The sequence below is a fragment of the Lytechinus pictus genome, chromosome 2 (assembly GCF_037042905.1).
Source record: "Lytechinus pictus isolate F3 Inbred chromosome 2, Lp3.0, whole genome shotgun sequence".
NCBI lineage: Eukaryota > Metazoa > Echinodermata > Echinoidea > Temnopleuroida > Toxopneustidae > Lytechinus > Lytechinus pictus.
In genome coordinates this window covers 21,733,221-21,760,230 of record NC_087246.1, presented here as the reverse complement: position 1 = coordinate 21,760,230, position 27,010 = coordinate 21,733,221, and the positions used below count along the sequence as shown (strand labels likewise).

General features: G+C 36.6%; 1 protein-coding gene across 4 annotated transcripts in view; it reads left to right on the top strand.

Annotated features, from left to right (window-relative positions):
* Nucleotides 1-1,074: 1,074 nt before the first annotated feature.
* Nucleotides 1,075-27,010, top strand: part of LOC129254574 (leupaxin-like) — a 45,804-nt gene continuing 19,868 nt past the window's right edge. For 2 of the 4 annotated variants that reach the window (XM_064113087.1, XM_064113081.1), the window contains exons 1-5: nt 1,075-4,061; nt 13,392-13,561; nt 21,014-21,321; nt 22,199-22,341; nt 24,041-24,067. In XM_064113087.1, coding sequence (XP_063969157.1) covers nt 4,040-4,061; nt 13,392-13,561; nt 21,014-21,321; nt 22,199-22,341; nt 24,041-24,067 — 670 coding nt within the window. In that variant the 5' untranslated portion in view covers nt 1,075-4,039. The remainder of the gene's footprint in view (nt 4,062-13,391; nt 13,562-21,013; nt 21,322-22,198; nt 22,342-24,040; nt 24,068-27,010) is intronic. The other 2 variants (XM_064113099.1, XM_064113093.1) reach the window with 1 other exon arrangement.

The window sequence follows — 27,010 nt, the reverse complement described above, 5'->3', positions numbered from 1 at the left end:
AGATTGCGTCAATTTATTGACTTCAATACGCTTGCACTATACGCTTGCGCGTCTTTACAGAGATTTCTTTTTAACTAAAATTGCATTACTCTCATCTCTTTATCGATGTCTATATCGCATCTTTTCAAGCATCATTTCAAAGACAATATTAGTCAAGAAAAGAAATGCTTCCTGATTGTACAGGAATAACTTTAAGGTGTTGTTCTCAATGAATCTATAATTTCTCTTAAATTTCATGCCAACAGTTGGAGTTAATTCACCTAGAAATATTGACGAAATCAACGTCGCGGAGATAAAATAGCCCCTACCCTCTTTTAAGGTTATTTTATTTTTTCTTCAAAGTAACTTGGGCGCAAGCACATTACCCGCTTTGCAATGGCCAGATACGCGATGGGTATGTCTACGCAGCCACTGCTCTGTTGCGTATCATCATAGATACGCAAGATAAAATTTATAAGCATGATAAAATGTTAAATTTTATCTGAGAGATAAAATGTCATCTCAGAATACCAATTTCATTTTAAGAGATAAAATAAAATATTTTAAAGATAAAACGACCTCAGAATACCGCCCCTGATATTCAGTGGTGTGTGTGATGACTCACATACATGTACATGTAGGCTATGTCATGTTCATTTATGTTTTTATCTCCATGAAATGTCACCTACAGTAGCAGGCAATATACTTGTAACTGGTGCATTAATGAGCAGTCATGCAGAAAAGTCATGTATTGGAAGAGATTCACATATTGGCCACATTTATTTGAGTAGACTATGACTGCAAATTTGTAATGCATGTTCAGGCTCCTCATTATCATCTTTTGATAGTACCGGCTTCAAATCCCATGAGTGTTATTTGGAATATCAATCAGTGCATCAAATTCATACTGGATGGTGATTATAAAGAAAAAGAAATGGAAATTTTGCTCTTTAGAGATACCATGTACCGGTATGCACTAATAGATAGCGCAAAATGTATAGGCCTATACCTTCATTAGCCTATAGAAGAAGGTAAAATTTTGATGAGCAAATTGTTTATCCTTTTGTTCCAGTGTTCTTCTCCACTATACATCTAGGCCTACATATGTACTTGGTAGTGATGATTGATTTCTTTTGAACATAATTTTACTGGGTATTCTATTATCCAAGGGGGTTTTACAAACATGTAGCGCATTGATTTGGTTTGTTGGTTTCAAACCCAGGTTGTTGGATTACAAGAAACACTGTATTGCACAGTGCTGTGAATATACATTTGGGATATCAAAAAGTAATATTACATGTTCATGTATGTACCTCCATACTCTGCACTAGCCTGCATGGAAAGAAGTGTCATCGGAGGTGAAATGGTGCCATTATTTACAGTATGTCAGTGATTGATGGGGGCCAATGAGTGAAAAAGATTAAAAAGGATTTCACATCCCTTTCTGCACTTTCAAATATCAGGTGATATACATGAAGGAATGTTGCTGATATTTTGGGAGAGGTTGATGGCAGGACAAGGGGTTTTGCCCCCGCTCCTGTTGCCTCCAAATGGTTCTAAATTCTACTATCTATCTTATAAAGTAAAAAAAAAAGGTCTGGGCCCTTTCTATCAAAGAGTTGCGATCGAATTTATCAAACTCAAGTATTGAAAGCCAGTGAGTTTTCTTAGTTCTAAGAGTAAGATGTAACGAGCGATTGCGATTGAGTGATTGTTTGACCAACTTGCAAGTTAGTGTTGAATTGTGGCACTGCCGAATTGGCTTTAACATACAGTATATTGCTTGTGAGTTGTATTATAAACTCAAATTAACATTCTTTATGTCAACATGATTCGGTTAAAAATGATATGAAAAAAAGAATTATGTTTTTTGCCCTGTTGCAGTTAATATTCAAGTTACACATAACTTTATAAAGAAAAGGTTCTTATCCCTAGGATACTTTCATGTTTATAGCCAAACTAGGCCTTTAATAGCTTACATGTAATTTGTCGTGGGGCTGACTTCTATGATTGATTGCATTTATTAGTATTATTGATAAAAGTGTAAAAACCAGCCCATAGGGGCCCTGATTCTACCATAGAGAGAGCAAACAGAGGTTCTATCATTGATGGAGTTCATCCCTGTTTTAATGAGATGACATTCTGGAAACAATATATTCAGCTCAGATGGAGATGATGCATGGCACAGTTTGTAGTGATCATGACAGTGAGTGTGTGGGAGTATCATTTGTGTTGTCAGAAAATGTGACTGTCAGTATGTGAGGAGGGCCTGTAGACAGAATGGTATGTTCAGTTTTGATCTCCATCAGCCCCGATATCATCCCGCTATTTCTAGCAATATAAATCTATTTATTTCAATTTTGTGAACGTACTTTGCAGTGTTATCAAGATGTGATGTACATTGTAGAATGCTAAGAACTTCTCTGATTGCCGCTCCTCAATCATTACATTATTAATTCTTTCCTCCCTCTTCTGCATTCCGTCATCTCAATTGGTTTTGAGGGTATAAGGTTTAGTGTTGTACTTTTAATACTTGGCAGTGCTTTGTACCGACACACATTTCATCCAGTATAACTACATGTACATGTAGCTAGACAGGTACGGTGGCAGTTGCTACACTCTAAATATTTCAGAGGGCATGGGATTAGAGTTAAGATTGTAAATGTTATAGAGTTTTTGGTTAAAAGTAATGTTAAGAAAAGGATTGGAATTTATATAGTTTCGGAGGCTACATGTAGGTTTTATGTTTGGCTAAACGTGCAGATTTTCCATCAAAACAATTGTCGTCGGAGCAAATGTCATGGAACCATAACATACACAAGATCAGATTTTTATTCCAGTGTCTAGACCTACATGTACCTGCGATAGACACCAACAGTTTTGGATAGTAGATGAATTGCATGGTGGAAAATGAAAATATATAGCCCTAACCATGTGAATGTGATATTTTTTGTAGTCCGTCTTCAAAATCTTATTGAATCTGTGTTCACTTTAACAAGTATTGCTCCTTCACTTTCCTGCAACGAAAATGATGACTTCCTTTTGTTGAAATATTGTTTGATTTTAGATATTGTAATGTATCCTGGTCTACCATTTCCTCTCGACTAAGGATGCCACCATGAATTTATGGTATAGGTCCTTCACCTTTACTCATGTTTGGACAGTATGTGTTTCCTCTTGATGCTGATGAATATTCCACGGCACATTTCTCTCGTCAATGACATCTCCATTGCCCCATCCTTCTCCTCTTCTCTCGTTGCACCTCCTTTCTGCATTCTCTATTGATAAAAAATCCATCTTCTCCCCTTTCTCATTTTCACCCATCTCCTCTGTCTGTTTGTGTCACTCACCACTGCTCTCTCTTCCATTCTCTCTCTCTCTTCCTTCCTGTCATTTATCTTCCCTTCTAATAATATTGACATTCTGCCATTCTCATCTGTTCCCCCTTATTGCATCCTCCTTTCTTCCATTGTTTCTCTCCTCTTCCCTTCTTTTTGATTGGTTCCCTGCCTTCCACCCCTCTCTTTCTAAAAATCCACACCCTGCCCTTCCCACCTGCCCCACCCCTTCTTCCCAACACTCTTCTGGGAAACCTTAGTTTTACCCTCACACCTACATGTATGACACATATACTGTAGACATGAACAGGAGAGCAGATGTGTTGCTTTTACACACGAGGGACCATTGGATGCAGCCAAGTGATGCTGACAAGGATGCTCGTTGCCGTGATGGTGAGAGGCAGTCAGCGGGGCAGGGAGCATGCTCATATATGGGCAAAGGCCTTATCACATGTGAGACCCCACACTTGCTCCACTCCACTCCCCTCTGCACTGAGCTTTCTCTGTGTTATGACTAATACTCCGGTCTGAGGTCACCACCAGATGCTGCGTGTGCGTGCGGTAACCAAGTCATCTCGGTACATTTCTTTCAAATCCATCTCATTGCGTTTCACAGCCACCAAACATTGCTCACACTGTATGTAGGCTTATGTATTTCTTGTCTTCATAATATGTAGCAGGGATTATCCATCTCTCATTTGGAATATAATATTTTGCTGTAAATGTTGGGATATCTCCTAGAGGGTAAGGATCATGTGTGGTGTTTGTAATCTCTTTAGGCAATGGTGCTGGTGTTGATTGGCATGTAATTTACACTGTAGAAGACTTTATAAAATGCCAGCAGGTGATGGATGTTTACAAACATTGCCACATCCAAATGCTTTGTGAAGGATTGTATGTACATATTGTAGGCACTACATGATGTCAAGTGATCTTTGTATTTTTACCAGTACTTACTCTTGGGTAGTGGATTACCCTACCTAGATTACTTTGTACCATTCATTACATTTATAAATGGTACATGTACACACATTGCAATATTTTATACCTCATAGACAGAAAGCACTTTCACTTCTTACTGAGCTGAGACCTTCATCATACATGCATACACATCTCCATCATCTGTGGATCCAGGATTTCAAAATAAAAGATGCAAAAAACAAATTTGAAATTAGAAAGGGCGTAGATTACAACTTTGTTTAGATTTTGCTGTATGGTGTTCAATTGATGGATGTTTTTCGTTAGAGGGCATGCATCCCTTGTGCTTCTGCTCAGATCTGCCACTGCATCTTCATGTGCAATAGCCATGGAGTGGTAAATTTCTTTACTTATTCTCTCCCTTCAAAAGTAGGTCTCTTTCTTATACCAGCAAAATGGGGCTAACCTTTAGTTTCATATTAAAGGAATCACTTGATTCTTGTATACACTTCCATGTTCCTTTATCAGTATACATGTAGGTGACATGAAGAGCCAGGCAATGGTGGGATGGGTTACATTTGCTCTTGGCTCATGTTTTCGTTAAGAGAATAAAAAAACAGTTCCCAGCGAACTTGTTACTGCTGCATTCCAAAATGGGGTTAACCTTTAGTTTCAGTGTAAGGAATCACTTGATTCTTGTATACACTTCCATGTTCTTTTATCAGTTATGCGTGACATGAAGAGCCAGGCAATGGTGGAATGGGTTCCGGGAGGGGGGGGGGGCACTCACATTTATTGGTGGTATGGGGACGTGCCACTTTGATGACCCCCTTTTTCAGACCAAAAGTTCAGTTCAGAATCCGCCAAGTCCCGCTCACAAGACTCCCGTTTGGCGTTACGAGACATCTCAGTTCCCCAGCCCTGCCAAAATTGTCAAGCGCAAGAGATGCACGTACGGCTTCGCAACTCCCTGTCCCTACATAACGGGGATGTGCCGCTTTGATGACCCCCTTTTTCAGACCTAATTTTCAGTTCTCTAGATACTCTGAATGACAAAAGTTCAGTTCAGAATCCGCCAAGTCCCGCTCACAACACTCATGTTACGAGACATCTCAGTTCCCCAGCTAAGCCAAAATTGTCAAGCGCAAGAGATGCACATACGGCTTCGCAACTCCCTGTCCCTACATAACTAGTTTCCGCTCCATGCATGGCTAGCGCATGCACAGCGCTATGGTGCAACGTACCGACAGTGCCGCGATCCTGTTCCGTAGACTGTTTTTCACACCGCGTGGTATATATTTAGTTCCCAAGAACCTGTACTTTTACCTTTTAGTCAGTTCCTTAGACCCCCATTTCAGAGTTTCGTGAGGCACACTCCCATCAAAAAAGAATTTGTGCCTCCCCCCCCCCCCGCGGGAATGGGTTACATTTGCTCTAGGCTCATATTTTCATTAAAAGAATAAAAAACAGTTCCCAGCGAACTTGTTATGGGCTGCGTTCATGAACATTTTTAGTCAAGAAATGTACAAATGTGAATCCTGCTGCATCTTTGTTAGGTAATGTTGTGTTTCTCTAAATGATTGCTCTTGCAGTTTTTATGTCTAGTGTTACCCTGTGATATTGATACTGCGGCTTGTGCCATCACATTGGGTTATTGCGTCGGGTCGGGCAATCGCGTATACCCAACCATTCGAGAAAAGAGCCATCTAAAATTCCTGAAACGTCAGGTCCAGTTTACCTGACCATTCGAGAAAAGGCCACCCTAAATACCCAAAACGTCAGGTCCAGTTTACCCAATGTTTTGTGAAAATTAAAGCAAAATTCTCAAAACTTTACCTTGATGCAATCATAATGATGATAATAACGTGACTTGTATAGCGCCAAATCCACTCTGTATAGTGCTCAAGGCGCATAAAGAGCTAAGAGTTAAATAAAAAAGTTTTTAGAAGATTTTTAAAAGTCTCGACAGAGGTGCATTCCTTTATGTCTTCAAGAAGGCTATTCCACAAAGTGGGGCATTCATATAAAGCAAATGATTGTTCCCTCCAAGTTTTTGAAACTTTAGGAATAACAAGGTAGCCAGAAGTGGATGAGCGCAAAGTCCTGCTTGGTCTGTAGTAATGTAGTAATAGTGTTCAATCCATACGCATTTCAAGACTTTGATTTTAGGGACTACATTATAGTAATTGCTTGAATGCATTCTGGGGAGAATTAAATGAATTTTACTGGCTAATTTGCTCTCTGCCAATCAGATTCAAGAATTTGCAGTAGCTTATAATTATAACAATAGTCAGTGAAAACCATAGATCATTTGCTTCATGAAATGCTCGCTTGGCTACATGTACAGGATATCCTTGGATTCTGACGCAAGGTTTTCTTTCATAAGATTCAGAAGGTGAAACAAGAATGGTATATTGTGTCAATATCTACTGTCTAGTTTGAGGGACGCTTCTATTTGCCCAATTTTTTTTGTGATGGGCGTAAAATCAAACACTGATATTTCATCTTCTGCCAATGGCCAAGTCTACAACCTGTCTGTGTACTGTGGAATGTATGCAGGTTCAGTGTAAATGACAAGTCTGTTCAGGTACATTAAGCACATTCTATAGGCATATTTGTTTCTGTGCATGTGATCATGATTTCAATAAATACCTCAGGACTATATATAGGTTGTTCATCAAGTGTTTGTAAGAGGATTGCTTGTAGTAGTATTAAACAGGTATTTTGTTTTATAATTTTTATGCTGTGCACAGTAATTAATCCAAATTTTAATTTATATTACCTGTTCTGTTTCTCTATTGTGTTTGCAAACAATTCTCTTTCTGTAAAAATGTGTATATTGTCTAATTTTGCAATGAGTTTAAAATATCCAAATTGAAGCATATTAATTTCTTATATGACAAAACTTCTCTTATTTCCCACTTCTTTGAATTGTCTATTAATATGTACATGTACTATTGTAGTAAGGGTTTCTACATAAAAAAGTATGACAAAAGACACACACATTCAAAGTCAGTGCATTTGATGAATGTTTATTTTTGCATTCATTTTATTAGTGTTTCATTCTCTTCAATGGGGCTTTGTTATAAAGACCTACCCATATTGACATCTTTCAAGATTTTGAATGTTTGCTACCTTGATCTCACTGAGTCATTATTGACATTTCTAGTGAATTGCTGTCTTGTGCATTGCAGTACTTGATGTATACCTTTCCTCACCATGTTATTATTGTATAATTAAATTTCTCTTCACTGTTAACACATTGTAGGTCTATACATCATATTTCAGTTTGAACAAATTTTTGTAAAACCTGAATTCCAGTTGTAACTCCTTATTAAACAGAAAATGAATATGAAGTAGAATCCAACAAATTAATAACAGAAAATTTTAGGTCTGTGTATTAAACTCCATATAGAATGCACCCAGGCTTTGTCCTGTACTTTCAAAATATTTGTAGGCCCACAGTTAGTCTGTAACAGAACTAAATATAAAAAAAGTCAGTAACAGTTACAAAATTCTTGGATGTGTAGTATAATCAGCCATTAACATTTCCAATAACTTAGACACCGTTCTAATGTACATGTACTTTCTAAAACTAGTGTACTGGAAACCAGTTCAGAAGATTGCTTTGCTATAGCATTCCCATTTGATCAGCTGAACGTGGTTTTCAAGGCCACTTCACATGAAGTGGCCTTGTTGCTATGGGACTGCTCAGTGGGGGTGACATGTTTCACACAAAATTTGAAGCCGTGGCGTAGACATTCATACACAGTGTGTGGAGCGCGCTCAAAATGTGCGAAGATCGCTTCCCGAAGAACGGTTGTGTCCTCAATTTATGCTAAAACCACTTTAACGTGGCAAAGCGTTCTTGAAAACTACATCGCAAGGTGGTTTTCCGAATTGATTTGGAAGATCGCTTCCAAGACCGCTTCGACTGTTTTCATTACGCGTTAAACTATTTCCCACGAAACTAGTTTCCAGTAAACTAGTTTTAGGATGGTAGTGAAAACGATGTCTTTGAGGCACTACAGTAATGCATCTTAAAACTAGATCTACTTTATCTTGGTCTAATGTGCAAATGTGATTGGTAGAGACTGATGTGTTTATATCATTTACTTTCGATATCAAGCCTGAATAGGTGGATAGGAATTTAGGTCAACGCATCTGTTTGTATCAACTGTACATGTACTTTGAGTCTCCTATTACTGGTACATGTAGGTGACTGAAGAAGAAAAAAAATGCTGACACTTTTTGTTTGACATCTCATGTTTCTGTGTTTCCAAGTGACAAAAAACTTGTTGTACATGTACATGACACTCCTGTAATTCTAGCATTGATCATGAATTCAGATTTTATTTTGAATCTCCATTCAATTTAGGCCAACATGTAGGCCGATATGGTGGGTGAAAAATACTGCATATTTAACTGTCTTTTGCCTTTTATTATTACACTGTCCTTTTTTCTCTCCAGTAATTATGAAACGTTCATAGCCAAGCCACTGCCAATTAGAACAATTCCAAGGGGGGACATTTCGCGACTTTCATTTTGGGGAACATTTTGGGGTTAACTCGTCTTTTCATTGAACACTGTAAGCCTACATAGGTGCCCCCCCCCTCCGACCAAAGGGTCATGGGTAAAACAAGATAAAGATACATGTAGATGTACATACAATGTAATGATAGTGATATTGGCTTGCTCCTGGTAGCAATGACCGTATCATCTCCATCCTCCATTATCATAGTACTGATATCTTATACCTGGAGGTATGAGTAAGTGATTTCATGTATACCAGTTTGACTTGACGGACAGCACCCTGACATTTGTCTTTGACTTGACGGACAGCACCCTGACATTTGTCTTTGACATTGATATGATAACCGATAGTAGTCTACTAGTTTCAGGGGATGTGTCCAGGATTTCAAGAATAGCTGGGCAACATATCTCTCTCATTACGATGCTTTGAATACCAATTTCTTCAGTTTTCTGACAAATGAGCTGAAAAGATTCTCACTCATAAAGGGATTCTTTTTTTTCAGTCACTATGAAACAAATCCCATTTAAAAATAGAAAGGGGCACGTTCCTGATTCTGAGTGAAAGCAGGGAGGGGGGGGGGGGTGGGGGTATACAGCTGGCAATGCACCCACTTGGTTTAATGCAGAATAAGGGTATTCTTTTAAAGTGAGATAAATTATCATCATTACATGTATGGCGAGCCCAATTCGTTATCAGATGTAAAGCATTTACATTTACATGTATGTATGATTTCCATGCGCGTATTTCAAATTGCCTCTCAATGTTGGCCAATGGTCCCCAACTTCCTCCCCCCCAAAAGAAAAACAGCGCATCACCTGGTACATGTAGTGTGTATAAAACAGCATCTGTAATACCCCAGCAATTAGGTAAAATGGTATCTAGCTTGGAGAACCATGGGTATTAGTCATCATTTCACCAAGTATGGATCAAGGCTTATCAGGTGCATTCACATGCGATCCAATTTTTTATGAATGGATGGGTTTTTTGGTGGTTTTCAAATTTCTGTAATTTTTAAATTTTATAGACTAAAGCTTGGATGATTATGTGTACCATAACAACTTATATGTTGCAAGGTCCATGATGATGCATCTAGCATTTTGGGTCTGCATATGAACATTATTTGCAACAAATAATGATTATAACATGACCTGCAATTTACAGTTCAATAATAGAGAGAAAGAAAAACCTGAAAACTCCCTAGCTGAAACAACTCATTCACTAGATAAATGTGTTAAAAATTCTTCGCCACAAGACTTCAAAAGAGCAATCAGCATAAAAAATGCAGATTTTTAAGCTTCTGGATGTGATTGCCTGACTTGTCAGAAATATGTAAAAGAAAATAAAAAGTTTATTGTTGAGGTCAAATATTTTGTGTAAAGATGTACCTCCCACTCCGATATATGTATTTCTGAGTGCAGTGCATATGGCTATGGTAAAATAAAGTTATCATTTCTGAGTTTCTGGTAATTTTAGCAATTTGAACATTTTAAAGCATACATTGTACATGTATGCATGACATCAGTTCAGTAGGTGCATTAGATTCAGTATTTCCCTATCACTTTGAGACATCTTCTTTTTTAAGTTAATCTGTTGAACAGAACTTCAAAATGTATCTTTGCTTTGCTGTTTTTTTGTCTAATAAACTTTGAATGTGAACATGGCTTTTTAGATGACATGATGCATAGTGATATTATCAGCCCCATATTCCTCCAGGCCAGAATGTACAGCCCAGAAGCTCCCATTGACCACTTTAAGTTAATCCATTTAGTGAACTAATGAATTTCTGTAATGAATGGGAGATTCCATCACCCACTAACATTGAACTTTATTAGCGTTGGGGATGGTTTTTTGTCTTGAAAATTTGCCGCGAACAGCTTGAAGGATTTGTGTGGATAAACGGTTCTGACGGTCCCCTTAATGTGCTATCGAGTGAAATGTGTTTGCTTTAAATTTTCAGAAAAATTGTTCAATGTAACTACTAGAGTCCTTCTATTATAAATAGTATTGTAGAGTATTTTTTTATGTTCAAAGTGAAAGAGAAATGTAAGCATTAAATTAATTTTGCATAATTTACTTTATTTGAATATATTGACGTATTTTAATCACTAGCACTTGTAGAACTATTTAAAGAGTACATTGCAGACATTACATTCCTTTTATTCAGGTGAAAATATTAGGATGATCTTCTCGCTTTAATATAAAATAAGTGGCCAAGGGAAAAATGATAGCATTACCAAGAGAGAGAGAGAGAGCTCTGTACCTGAATTAATATTTCAGCTCAAAGTTTTACAAAGAATCTCTTGATGAAAACTGGAAATATTACACTTATGTAAGAATTGAATGTCAGAAAAATCAACAGTTTAACATTAACTCTCTTCATTGGATTTTAACCAATACTTCAGACAGGCTTTAAAAGAGGAAGTTTAAAGTGAAACTTGATGTGACAACTTGTCACTGGTCCAATATATCCTCATTCAAAATAGTGTGGCTTTAAGTACCTGTCATCTTTAAAGTGTTTCTATTTTTGGCGCAAGATGAGACATCTCGTGGTCTATCCATCCCTTGTCTCCCATTCCCCATCTCATCCCAATGATCCTGTGCAAGTATGGAGCGCATCTTTTTGATCGTCAAGGTAATGGATGCAAGCAGCTAGGATTGATTATTATTAGTCATCTGTTTTGTGTTCTTGAAGGAGGATGACTGGGTGTCATTCGTCATCATCACCAAACTCTTTCATTCCTGCTAAGGTTACTGTGAATCATTCCAATCGATGTCGAGGAATTTGTTGTTTAGATGCCATTAAGGTTTTGGTTTTTCTTTCTTTTATAGAGAAATGGTAACATTCTTCAGTGTGGAATTGCGCATTATGTCCAAAACATGAAATTAGAGTCTGAATAAGTAGGAACCTCGCCACTCCTGCCAAGGTTAACCCTGAATCGCTTCTGTCAAAGCAGAAAAGCCTGTGTTTACATGTAAATGCCAAGGTTTTGTTGTTATACAGGTTGTATAGATACTATTTTGCAATGACTTGGTGCACCTGAATGTTTTTTAAAGAATATTACTTTAGTAAAGTTAGAGTCAGAGCATCATTTGTTATTGAAACCTCTTTTCTCCAGCAAAGGTTACTCAGAATCGTTCCATTCATACCAGAAACCCTGTGTCAGGCATACTATAAATTATTCTGCCAAAGGGGCGATTCCATATAATAATTGTCCGTTTTGGACATCATAGAAATTGTGTGTTTACAACTATTCATATTACATGTAGGCCCTTCATGCGACCAAGAAAATAAAGACAAGTCATTTCAGGAAGTAGCCATGTATAGACTGGGGTCAGATATGTAAATGTACATAATAAAAACAGCTGGTCAGTTTCGTTCCTGCGGCCATCATCCCTTGATCTCAGTTACTCTGATTAAATATTGTATTTCAGAAGACTTGACTTGCTGGTTTCATTGAGAATTGGTTGCATGTCCTGTACTCTGAGGTAAATCTAATCGTCCATTAAAGTGAGTCTTGATCAATTTAGACAAATTAATTGCCGTTTGGATTATTCCTAATGAGATATCTATTACCTATCATGTTTAACCAGAAAGGATTCAAGATCAATTTCATTTCTTCTGCGATGCATTTTGCTGCCTAAGATTCCCAGTCATTTTTTGTTCAGCAGAGATATATCATCATAAATTTCATATTTTTTTCATTTCAATACCTAATGTGGTATGAATATTAAGTGAGAATAATTCAAGATTTCAAAGTCAAACTGATGTCATTATTGTGTATTGTTTAGAATTATGACAACCATGTTAAAGACATGGATGGTTACTTAGCATTTCTTTTGTGTTCCTTAATGTCTTTCACTGAAACTCTAAAAGAGACATGATGCAGATTCAAGTGTGAGTTTTTGCGCAAATCAATTTTTTCACCATCTGGCCTCAGTTTTAACTTTATTGGTCATAAACTGTAATATGTGACACAGTATTTGGTCTCAAATCAATATTAAATTTAATGTCATATTTGAAAGCAAAATATATTTGATCTGTGAGATCAGGTTTTCTTGTTTTATATATGTTCAGTTATATTGTCAGTTTACAATGATATGTGACAAAAACAAATATTATGGTCATGTGTCATAAATAACCAGTTAAAATACAAAATCAAGCTCCTTCATGAAATGGACTCTTTACAGTCCCAATGTTTATAAGAAACAAACCTTGGAAAAATCCCTTTCTCCTTATGTGAATGTAGGCTATTAAATCTGTAATGGAAACTTATGTGTGCTTGGAATTTTTTTTCAAGTACCTATACTCTGAAAAGAATATGATTTTTGCACTAGCATATCTATTACATTCTGTTATATCTATAATTATATAGGTCTGAATGAAATGTTTATTGCTTCAAAGCCAAAGGAGACATGTACATTATGATTGTAAATGTCATAATTGAAATTGTATACAGTGCATTTCCTCTTCTTAGTTTTGTTATCTGTTGTGTAAGGCTGCTGTTGGATGTCATTAACATCCTTGTTCAATATAAATTCTGCATTGTGTATTTTAAAACTGATTAATGAAATTAACAGAGATAAAAAATTTGACATTTATTTTTCTTCATTTGTTTTTTCAGACGCATTACTTGCAGACCTTGATAATACAAGAGCACAGTTAAAGGAGAATCGCGAAAGGAACATACAAGATTCTCCGTACTCGTATCCTGTTGGGGCGTTATCACCACATACACCGGTATCACCCATCTACTCCGAGATTGCAAACGGTTTCTCACCATCGCCTAGTCCAGTAAGATACAATCGATAGATTTGTGTTTAATTGATCATAACTCCATTTAAGGGAAATCTCACGCTGCCTCAAAGCTTGTAAAGCAAACAAAAAACAGAACAGAAAAAAAATGATAATGAAGGTTTGGTGAAATTTTTCAAAGAATATATAACCAAGTTGAAACTTTGTGATGTACATGTAACACGCGAGCATGGAGCTCCTCTATTTGTCATTAAAATGGTGTAAAATGCAATCATCAGACATATCATTTCATACATGTTTCTATGAGAAAAATATTTATAGTCTCAAGAACCACTTAATAATTGGAATTTCCTTTTCGTCATGTCTCTCTAAAAAAAACATTTCTGCTTTGATTCAAATAAATTTATATAGTTTAATAATTTCACCTAATAATTGAATAACACAGTTCTCTTCTTCTTCTCTCTGAACATCTCTCATTTTGTTGATGAAATATATTTTCTTGTATGAAATAATGAAACCCTCAATTGTTGAATATTGAGAGACAGTGAATCAAACAACAGTTGGAAGTATACTAAGCTAACTGGTTTTATCGGCACAAACATGTTTGTAGTATACAGTGAAATCCCACCCGCTTACTCATTTCAAGTTCAACATCAATTTCAAAGAAACCTTCTTTTATTCACCAAAGCAGCACTTGGTACATCCTCAAGTAATTAACATTCATCAGCTATCTCGTGTCACCCATCTCATAAACAGTTCTACCAGGGGGTATGTCTTCTGCAAGTTCTGCTATCATTTTGTCTGTGAACAGCTCATTACTGTCTGAACCAGCTATGTCGGTATGAGATGATCTCAGATCTTGCTTCCATTATCGCATACCAAGGAGCTCTCATTGGGATGTTGTCCGGGGGATCACGGAGAAGATGATCTGTGCTTTGTCACGTATGCCCCCCTCGTCATCAGAACACAAGAAAATGTTCCATTGCCGATTTGGTTCGAAATCCATGGGCTGCTTTGTATGTTTGGTCCTTTATTGGTAATACCACTTCTTGTGTGTCCCCTGCAAGTCCTTGGTCTGAGTTTACTGGTTCTACATGTACGTGTAGTTTTGCCTTCTTAAGCTTCCAACAACTACAGTACATGTATATATTACATAATGGCACAGTTACTACAATATACAGAGATTTATCTGAGGACTACATGAAGTTTCATTTTAACACCAAAAGGCAAAGGTAAACACCAAACTTAAAATCATCCATTGTATAACAACATGTATTTTGCCAAGCCATATGAAAAGCAGAGACACATAATAAAGCCCTGTGGAACATGAGGACACAACCAGAAACTTTGGCACCAATATGAAAGGCCAATCAGCCGATTGCGTGGTGAATATTTGTATTTTGGACATGGGCATGATTTTTCCTCTAGAAAAATCCTTTACCCTTCATCTATTCACTTGTAAGATAATTGTATATATGTCCTGAAAGCATTGGTAGCTTGTCAATCTGGCCAAAAGATAGATGACAAGTTATATTTTGGATCAAAATTAAGAATAGAGGTTTTATAGCCGTTAATGTGTGTTGCAGATATTTTAGTCTGTTGTGGTATTGAGGAAGGAGCTGAATACGAAACTTAATTACAATTCCACAAAATTTCCTACCGGTTTTCATACCCCAAGCTGTCTATATTCATAACCGTAAGTGATTCGTGAAAGATCAGAGTCAAGGAGCTGATGTAATGAGCGCTGTTCCGTCTGACGTTAATCGTCACTCAAAATGAACCATGTGTGAAGCTCTGAGGTTTTGATTAATAACGAGGATCAAAAAACGTGTTTTGCTCCCAGTCTAGCCTGGAGAACCACTAAATTTAGAAAGTGCAAGCTGTTGGGTGTCATTTTCTTGCTCATATCATAGCAATCACTTTGGTGTTCAAGAGCAAAACATGATGGATTGAAATCTGGTATCCTATTTCTGTATGAATTTACTTTCACTTTTTAGGCTTTATGATTACAATTTTGTGGGGTTTTTGCTCTTGAAGACTTCATAATTGTTGACGAAGTATTTCAGAGCTTGTCATACAATAGAATGCAGAGCTCTTATTTTAAAAAAATGAGATACTTGAAACTGTGAGCAATTGTTTAATAGATCTTCTCCAAGACTTAGGATGGCTTTTAAAGATAAATGAAAGTAGTTGCAGTAAACACTGATTTCATGAGAAAGTCTGTAAAACCAGGCTTAAAGAGAAATTCCAGTAGTTGCAGTAAACACTGATTTCATGAGAAAGTCTGTAAAACAAGGCATAATTGTCAGTATATTATCGAGGATCTAGATCTGGTACAGTTACATAAACTGAACTTCGTGAAATCTTGAAATCTACGCTGAAAAATGTTCAGACTGAAGATCCCCAACACAGATAAGCGCACGTGGGACAGTGTATAATTATTGCTTTGGATGTCGTGCCCGACGCTCTACCCGAATCCTGTGCTTATTTGCTGATTTCTCAGCAATAACACAATTTCTTCCAGAATCCTTTGGCACATACGTTTTATTTATACAAACAGACACTTTGGTGGTCATTTCATTGGATTCTGTACGAACTCATTTTGACATCGTTACCAAAACTAGCATTTACCTTTAATTGTCATTATATCATCGAGGATCTACATGTAGGTCTGGTACAGTTACATAAACTGAACTTTGTGAAATCTTGAAATCTACGCTGAAAAATGTTAATAAGCGCATGTGGGACAGTGTATTATTATTGCTTTGAATGTCAGCCCGACGCTTGACCCGAATCTAGTGCTTATTTGCTAATTTCTCAGCAATTACACAATTTCTTCCAGAATCCTTTGGCACATATTTTTTATTTATACAAACAGACACTTTGTGTTCATTTCATTGGATTCTGTACGAACTCATTTTGAAATCGTTACCACAACTGGCATTTATCTTTAAATTGAAAACCCTAACCAAATGTCCATGTCCAACTGACAAACTGTAGATACATATAGGTGGAAAATGTGTATTGAAATATTGTCCCATATGTTTATACTGTTTACATTTCACAGATGAACTCTTATTGAGATCGAGAGCACTTATCTCTCAGAAGTTTACGTCTGATCTCATTCATCTTTCCTCACTCTCTTGACGAAGACGCTCTCTTTGAATGCTCTATCACATAGCAAACATTCCATTAAGATTCAATTTCTTGACGAATCGGTCTGAGGATCTTTGATAAATCGGGTGCAGATTGGTTTTCGGTAATGAGAATCATCGGGGCTTTAGGGAGCTCTGAGATATTTGCTGACTCTATGGTCATTCGTGTACAGTGTACAGCATGTTTTCAGTTTTTTTATTGACTAATTAATACATACATGTAGTATGTACATCAGTTCCAAGGTCAATATAGGACCAAAAAATAAATAACGAAGCATTGTCCCAGCTGCACAATGTACACATAATGGTTATCCAGATGAATAATCGCTTCTTGTTTCTAAATGTTGACTGCAGTATGTTGTGAAATCCCCTAGTCTGAGTAAAAATAGCTATTTGGTGGCAAAAAATGTCGGCTCTGAGTCAGGGCATACATGTACCTGTAACTGTGGGTCCAGGAATTCGTAAATAGGGGGGTGAGTGATTGGGGCAGAAAGTGGATTAATTTTATTTGTAGAACTTGTTTCGACAAGCAATGATTATTGTCACTTTCTCAAATAACTATATTTGTTTCTTATAAAAATTGACAAATGAAAAAAAGGAAGAAAGGTCCTCATTTAAACAGAAAAGGTGGGGGGGGGGGGGGAAAGGTAATTCTGACATCAGATGGATCTACTTCTCACAGTGGGGGAGATAAAAGTGACCAATTTGTTGCCAGAAACCCTTATTCTGATGTTGGGTTTAATTCAAACTCTGGTCTTGATTTGTATTTTGAGTATGGGTAGCCGACTGTGGTACACATGGCACAGGTTCATATACTCAAATACTGCAACTCATTAAACTGGCAATCTCAGTAAATAAACCAGTTTTCTTCAATATTAAATCATGACAAAAGAGCAGAGCAAACATTAGAAATATACATGTAGGCCTACAATGTATAAAGCAAATGTGTGACATATTGGCTTCCCATAATTTCAGCACAGACTTACACGTAGACCATGGTCAAAGTTAAACAAGACTTCAGATTATGGGCCAAAGAGTGGAGGAGGGGCTCATGCACCAGTGCACCCCTGGCTCCGAATCTGGTGCATACATTTAATACATACTAAACAAAATTGTTTATTTGCAATTCAGTGCATCTCTGACATGGATCAGTGATTCACTTGAAAAATATTACATTACACTTTCGATTTCAAGTCTAAGAATACAGGAAGTTTATAAACCAATATGTCTGTTTGTGCTCCCACACCCATAAATTTTTGTTAGAAATGCTACTGTTCATTTGGATACATGTGTACAGCCTACATGTAGTTGATCCAGTTTGGAAATGGTTATGATCTCCCGCTACCGGTGTGTGACATGTTATACTGGTTGGGCATATTTGTCTTGATATGTAAGGATGTCAGCAAGCAGGAAGCGATGAGGATGAGTTTCCTGTCTTATCTTCCAACTCATCCTCTTCCTTGTTTTATTCCTTTCCTGGTAGAATACCCAACCCAATGGCGATAGTGGGGTAATGGGGTCTAGTACAAAGGGTGAGTGGGTGGTAGTATTGGTAAACAGATTTCTATTATTTTAAGTGTATGCCTACATGAACAAATTTGAAAAACATGTTCCTTCTGTGATCTACCTACATGAATGCAAACTTGTGGAACACACATGAATACTGTTATAAAAAATGATAGTGTACCAACCTCTCTATAGAGGTTGGTTTGGAAATAAATGTTCTAAAAACCTGATGCCCCAAACAATTTAACTGGATATTAAATCAGTATATAGCAATTAAAATTAACATCTAGAATTCGGATAGCATGGATGGATTAATGGATTGTTTTACCCATAATGCATTGAATACAAACATGTACTGTGATATACATGTTCCTGTATGCTTTAATACATTCATGTAGCTTATTGTGAACATGGAGGAAAGCTGTTCCTCCATGTTGTGAATAACCCCTGACAGCCGAGATTACATTACTTTGTCTTGATGATTTCCATTCATGAAAAGGAATCCCACAGGTTATCAAGCAAATATTTGATGTAACCTACATGTACATGTTGAAAGAATCCAAACTAACCTTACAAGTTGGAATCAAAGGGTGTAACTTGCAGAGATACATTACATGCATTGATTTAAATCATGGTTCTAGCAGGATCCATGGTTGTATGGTGTAACTCTACACCCTTCCTGTGAAATTCATGGACTAGAGATACTGGTATCCTGATGAACTTCATGCTACTTGTAATCTCCTTGTCCTGGTTGGATTGATTCTGGACCCATATCAAACTGATATCAACCCTGTTTGTGATTCCCCTTTGTTGTGGCATACATGTATATGCATGTTAAAGTGTGTTTTACCCAACTTCTTGCCAACATATTAATCCTCTTGAATGCCTATGTAAAGAGTGTATTAGGCGATTACTTCAATTTGTATCAAGGATCTTTTATTTATTATAATATTATAACACTGCAGCTTCACTACCTTGCTATTTACACTTTCTACTCAGTTTTCCTCCCACAAACTGTATGCTTGCTTCAAACCCTGGGGGGCATTTCATGAAAGGACTTGTCGGACGTTTTATCCGACAAGTCCCATTTTATCCGACAGTTACCATAGGAACAGTGCCTCTCAGCCAATCAAAATCATGGAAAGATGTCAGATCTGACAACTTGTCGGATGAAAATATTGATGAAACGCTCCCCTGATGTTGAAACCCTAAAAAAGCCAGATAGTTGTCAATGGTCCTCACTTTCTTGTTTCTCCTTGTCTTTTCTTCATCATTATCTTCCTTGTCTTTTTTCTTCTTCTTCCTCATTTTCTCACTCGTTTTGGCCTACTATTTTTTGTTCTTGTTGTTGATGTAGCTAGTTGTTGTTCTCCTTTATCTTCTCTTTTATATTATACAAATTATTATACAAATATTGTGAAATGACAACAATATGACCTGTTTTTGTATGGTTTTGAATTCCAAGGGCTCTGACAAGCAACCCGTAGTAATTCCAATTTACAGCATAAAACATGCCCTTCAAGAATAATTGGCAAAGGAACTTCATCTGCCTTTATAAATAGCTGTGGTGCTACCCAATATCCATTGAGAAATCAGAGAATCCCCTTTCGAAAAGAAGAATCTAATTGTGACAAAAGAAAAAGGTTTTCCCTCATTTTCTATATCTTAAAAGCAAGGACATATATGTACATTTACATTGCAAATATAATTTGAAAGCTTAGAAAAGATTTGTAGTGCTTATATTACAAAAGCTCCAAGACCGTGGAAAAATGTCCGCCTAGAGTGAGAGCCTAGCCTTGTAAGAGAATGCACATCAGTTTGGCTCATAGACATACATATTGTAGCTATATCTTTCAGGGAAGTGTTTTATGAAGAGTCTTGTTAATAGTGATTTCCACTAATAATTTCACTCTTAATCAGGTGCAAGGATTTCATCAGCTTGTAACAGTTGTCTATGAATACCACTGATGAATGACTTCATGAAACACTTACCAGTAGCCTGTTTCATGAAGGACTTGCAACTGTTGTAATTGTGCCATTATGGCAACTACCATGGTAACAGGGCTCAGCAGCCAATCAGAATTAAGGTAACCTTGGTAGTTGCCATTATGGCAAAGTTACAACAGTTGCAAGTCCTTTTACGGGCCCCAGGACTTGGGAGATGAAGACCAGGGAAGCATTTCATGAAAGGACTTGTCGGAAGTTTTACTAGTAGTATCTGACAAGTTCCATTTTATGCGACTGTTAATATAGTAATGGTGCTTCTCAGCCAATCAAATGAAGGGAAGTTGTAAGATCTGACAACTTGTTGGACAAAAATGTTGATGAAACACTCCCCATGAAGAAGACTTCTCCTCCAAATTAGACTAAATAAATTTTTGCTTTCAAGGTATCCTTGTTTTAATCTGTTGACTACCTGGGATCAGGTGGCTGCTTCGTCGCTGTGGGGATCGGTCAGTTAAATGTTTTCTTGATGCAGAAACTTTGTACATTTGATTTGAAATTTTCCTTCAGCTTTGATGTGTAGGCAATTGGGCGAGTATTGTAGGTTCTGGTAAGGTTCTGGGGTTATAACATTGTCAATGTGAGGATTCAGTGTTTTATTTTCAGTCAGGATTCATGTAGAGGTAAATAATGTGGAGATGTTTCCATAAGAACTTTGTTTGTCACAAAAGCAAATCATGTCATGTAATCCTGGAATTAAAACAGCGCTGGAACAGGAACTGCTCGTCCGATCATGTACCAAGGAGAACTTTGGTTTCCAATGCTTCCTGGTTACAATTTTTATTTCTTAATCCAGTATTATCCTGATGTTGTTTTTATCGTCCAGGCCTCACATCCCAATAAGAACTCCTACAGGATACAGCAAGCAGAATCCGAGCCTCTGTATCAAGTCCAAGACATCCAGCTTCCACCGACTGCCCTGGTCTACTCTGAACCTCCTCGAGGGAACTCCTACAGCCAACAGTCACCCACCTACAGCCTTGAGTACACCCCAAGGACCCCTACGTCACCGCCCCTCTCGGACCACCTAGAGGGCAGTGTTGCACCTCCTAAACCAGCCAGGTCAAGACCCAACGGAAGGCAACCACCACCGACGCTTCCCAAGCCTACACTACCAAAGCCAACAGTATTCAGGTAATGCTAAAAATCAAAATGTTAAGTCAGCAATTGAAAAGTTGGGGGAGTGAATTTTTGTTGTTGAAATAAATAGCTGAATCCAACAATTTAAGTGTTGGATTCAGATCATTTAAAGTGGTAAATGCATAATTTGTAAAAGGTTGTCACTCCTCCAACCTTTCAATTGCTCATGTTAACATACTATCAGTTTTTGGTATGTATTTGCCTTTGGACCCAGAGAAAAAATGCTATTGATATTGACACAGATTCATTATTTGGGAGTGGTGAAATGGAGTGTCTAGCACTTCCAGAATCATGAATAGATTCATAGCATAAAAGGGAGGACAGAAATTCCTCCTTCATTTACATTTAAAATTTGCAAGAAGTAAGAGTATTATTAAGCTAATAGCAGTCAGGCTACCACACTAAAATGTTGAGGCATGATGATGCTTGTGTTCTCTTGATGGTCCTATTCAAAGCACACGTTTATGGCCATTCCCTAGCAGTTCAAATTATATCATTTGAATTTCGAATTCTTATTTATAGTTTGTGAATAACCAATTATGTCATTGCCAATGTAGAGATCAAAGAGAAATTCAAAAGCCCCTGGATTATTTTCATGTGATTGTAACCTATTATTAAAATTTTATTTCCTCATATACCAAATAACCATCGCTGGCATCTTCATATCTCGTTTGTCCCTGACATATATATATATATATATATATTATATATATCTCTATTTTTCTCTCTCTTATTTTGCCCCCACCTCATCTTGTCCCCTTCTCACTTTCTGTCTTTATTTTGCCCCTTTTATCCCAATTTATTTTCACTCTCTTTTTCTATATTTTTTCTTCCCCTTCCCCTTCTATTCTCTTCATTTCTCTCCCTTTAGATACGACAAGGCAGCGACCGCCAGCTATCAGAACAGTACCTACCAACCCACCCCAGCACCTCCTAGGATGGCAGGAATGCCTGTATCAGAACTAGACTCGCTCTTACAGGAGTTAGAGGCTGCACAGTCACAAATACAGAACTGTAAGTCCCTAGTCTTATGCTGCCAGTCACTTTCAGCTGTTTGTGTCAAAGCCTGTTCATAGTGATGTGCTCATTAAACATTTTTTTTAAATGATGTAGCTTAAAATTCTCATAATGATACCACTTCCATTATGATTTTGAGAGTCTGCCCTCCCTCAAAATAAAAACAAAACAAAAGCATAAAGGCAACCCAGTCCTGGAACTTTGTCCCTGATAAAGATTAAATTAGTGTTTGAGCTGAGGTGTAGCAATATATGACAGAAATAGGCAACAACCTCCCGGCTATTGACAGCTACAGTTAGGTTTAGAATTTATTTGGAGATCAATTAAGGTGCGCATGTGGTATAATCTTCACTACATATAGGTCACTGGCTTAGGTATCAATTATAGATCATATCATGTGTCATCATCGGTCATATTACATTTGTACAGCAATCTGGATCTATACACCCGATACTGTTTGATGTATTACACAGACTATTCACACCATAGACCAGTTTTAAAGCTTGACTTTAGCTTTGGTAAATCCCCCTAATGCATAATCGCTGTTCCATTTCATTACAAGATCATATGAAATTGTATGCCCTAAAACAGTTTCAATATGGAAGGCATAAATTTACAGTGGCTTTTACAGGTTAAATTCAGCAATTTTTACATGAAAATGTATTTTGGTTTGGTGCTCGGACAAAATCTTCTTTTCTTTTCGATGTAGAACCCATTCCTAAGCATTGAATTAGCTAAACATATAAATATAATCTTTATAAAGTCACTAAATTTGGGAAATAGTGCTCAAACAGTTTTTTTTTTTTAAGAAAGAGGGGGGCTAGATTCTAATATTTAATTCCAACAGAGACTCGGCTGTTAGAAAAAAGATTAAATGGCTCCTACACATTTGTAAGATAGGTATGTAAGTTGATACTTGAGTTTCATTCTCTTGATTCTACCCTAGTAAATAGTAGGTTGTATTTTTAATGATAAACAGACATCACATTTAGATGGGGGCATTATGGTCTGTGTCCCCTCCCCCCCCTCCCCAATGCCTGACTGGGCAGCATTTCATAAAAAATAGTGATTTTACACTGTCATATTTGCTCTGAGCCAATCAGATGCAATGATTTATGTAGCTTATAACAATAGTGCAAATCACTGTTTCATGAAATGCTCCCCTGTTCACCTGTAATTGATAAGTTACCTTTCATTGAATCAAAACTTAACATACCTGCTCCTCCATATTTCTTATTCCTGAATCCCATTTTGATTTGAAATAAATGTATGCATACTAATATATCAAACTATATTTAAGAATGCTGTCTTGAATATAGAACTGCTTTGAATAAAAAAAAAGCTTTTAAAATGTGTTTGTTGGCTGCTCCATGCCTTTAATATATATACAAATTCCACTGAATCTTTATTTGCTGCACTGCTTTATTGTACATAAGGAATATATCAACATTTATTTTGTTATTAGGTTCAGTAAGAACTGTTGAAAAGATAAATTTGAAGTATTGATTTATCTGCCTATATATTTTCAGTTGCATTAGAAGAAAAAAAGTGAAACGCAGATTCAAAAGAGTGTCAACTTGCACCATTGCTTTACTTGTATTATAATTGATATATTATTTTGTTATTGTTTCAGCTTATGATTTTTCTGAATTTTTAATTTTGTTTCTTTTCTTTTTGGCCGCCTGTCTGCCTATAGGCAAGTATGACTTAGGAAATGAATATGGTATGTTTCTTGATATGGAAAACTCAAAGAATATTTAGTTATAATTGATTGCATTTAATTAAAACAAAGATATTTCTCCTTTTCCTTGACAAAATCTTGTTGCGAGGTTATTGAAATGCTAATATTCTGCTATGACTGGCTTCGCCTTGAAAAGGTAATTGAGTACAAGTTACATTCAAGTTAAGCACCCCTGAAATAAGATACAAATTCATGATTTAAATGATACCATTATATTTTCCTATCGAACATTATAAAATTACATAAACAAGGATGGATTTTTAGACTAATGTAATTATTTTGTCTATATATTCAACTGTCATAAGGTATGCATGGAAGGAAGTCTAAATGAATATTTTTTTACTTATTTATTTATTTATTTATTTATTCATTCATTCATTTATTTATCCATCCATCCATTTTTTTTTTTTTTTTTTTTGGGGGGGGGGGTTCTTTCCAAAACTTTATTCAGACCACATTTTGAAAGATAAATAGAACCAAACAGACCCAAAATACTTGTAGTATTGTTACTAATCAAAACCTTGCTTTCTTATTCTTTGCGGAATGATATTTGGGTTTGATTAGTATGGGAATGCCCTTCTCTCTAAAACTGAAACTTCATTGTTGTACTAGTAAATGAAAATAAGAATCAGAATAGATTTGTGACAAATAAGAGAGCTAAATTGTTACAATATATTTGTTATTTCTTGGAATTCTACCTTAGAAGCTCAATATCATGTTGGAAACTTGAAGCTGGTTGATATTTCCTCATCACTTAGATTTTATTATCTGATTCCTGATATGAGATGTAACTTGTTCTCAATTACAATATTTTATAGTCAAGCAACCCCGCTTTAGCAACCATTGTACTTAATCTTTATCCAATTTGTACATGCTTGTCTCTGTCTGTCTGTCTATCTTTCGTTTTTATCTTCCTCTTTTCTTTCTTACTCTCTCTTTCAAGTATACTTACTATCTCAGTGTGCTTGGCAACAGAAAACAAATGTATGCGCTGCTCTCTGTGACCCCCAGCTGCCTAGAATTTTCAAAACAAATCAGACCTCCCTCATATTTCCTTGGCCAATTCCATAAACTACTGAAAACATCCCCTTTGTATTGTTCTTCTAGCTTGTGTGTTAAATTTCACAAACAGCGCAGTATGTAGACTGCAATGTAAACAGCACTCTCCGCTTATTTGTGGCACAAGATGTGAACGTTGCAATTGCATCCATTTTATCCTGTGTGAGCCAAATCTTAACATGCTTGTTTGCTATTTTAATACTATTTGCACAACTCCTTCCTTTTTTTAATGTCACCATGTAGTTTTAATAATCGTTCCTTTTGCTCTTGTTTCTTCCATCTCATCCCCTCTCTTTCCCATCCCCTTTCCCACCCCTCTTTGCCCTGCCTACTCTCCCGACCTCCTCACTATCTACCCCCTTACTCCATTCCAATCTTCCTGCTTCCTATCCCTCTCCTTTACTGTCAATCCTTCTACCTCTTTCCATCTTGCCTTGCCTCCCGTATTCTCCTCAATCCTTCCCAATGTTCCCTTTCTTGACAAGTTCTCTTCTTTTATCATATGATCTTTGCCTGTATAGTTTTTTTGAAATGAATCATAAAAGTGGCATGATCTTTATTGATTACCATAAAACCAAAACTTTATTTAAAATGCATTAACAACAAACAATACAGCCACCACACATAATCTGTTTAGATGAGGTGACAACAGAGTACCGTGAATAGTTCCTATAATAGCACCAATATATTATGGTACTGAACCCTTCGAAAATTGCTTTCGTTTTCCCCACATCTCCTGACCAAATAATGAGTGCATGTACATTTATAAACCACACTCTACCACATTGTATTCTAAACTTTGCTTTGATATACTGTTTTTTTATTCTTCTGCCATACTTTAAACTAATCCACAAAGAAAATAGCCCATAGACCAAGTTCAAATTCCATTTCTTGGTAATGTTGGCCTTGTTGGTTAGAGGTGGGCCTCGAACGTGCCATTAAATGTGTCACAGTCATAGTGCCAAATACCCATGACACGTCTACAGCGTCTATCTCATTAATGTGTACAGACGTGTGTGGTTTGATTTTCATGCCGAAAACAAAGCGTGGTTTGTCGTTCAACCCACATTCTCACTCAAGATCTGATTTAAAAGGCAAAACTATTTCAAAAGCTGACTCTTGATCCTTCACAAAACATTCCTCACAGTAAAACTCTTGCAGAATCACAATTTAGAAGTTGTTCCAAAATACCAATGGAAATGTCATAACTGATTTACTGTTGCTCGTCATCAAATGAAGTTCAAAAGGGAATTAAGTTATTGTTATGATAAATTGAAGTGGCCTGGGGTGATTTTTTTCTTCTGAAGTTTTTCTGAATCACTTTTTGATCATCACTTTTTTCCACAATGATCTGCTTTTTGAGGTGCGGTAATATGCATTGATTTTTGCAACCAAGAGAGTATCAGTAAGGCCTATATTTACTTTGAGTGGAGAAAATGAGAATTTGCTAGATGTAGGAGTGTTGGTGTACATGTATCAAACATGATAAACCAAATTGACCCATAGTAGTTCCTTGCATACATATAGATTGCTTGTTAACAAGAATACGAGTCCTGCAACATACATTATTTAAATATTTTTCATGTTTTACATTTACATTACTCTTATTTCTCTTGCCTTTTTAAAAGAAAGAACAGACTTTTAATGCTTATGTAGCCTATAAGTCCCCATAGTTTGAAAAGGAAGCTTATTTAGCTTCTAAAGACAATCATGGAAATTTTACGTTGAAATACATACAATTAACATCATCTTTTGGAAGATGGTGATGACCCCATTGCACAAGCGACATTGAATCCTGAATGTTCCAGGATGTTACCATTAGATATGGATTTCTGGGTAAATATTTAGAACATGATCATGTTGAGG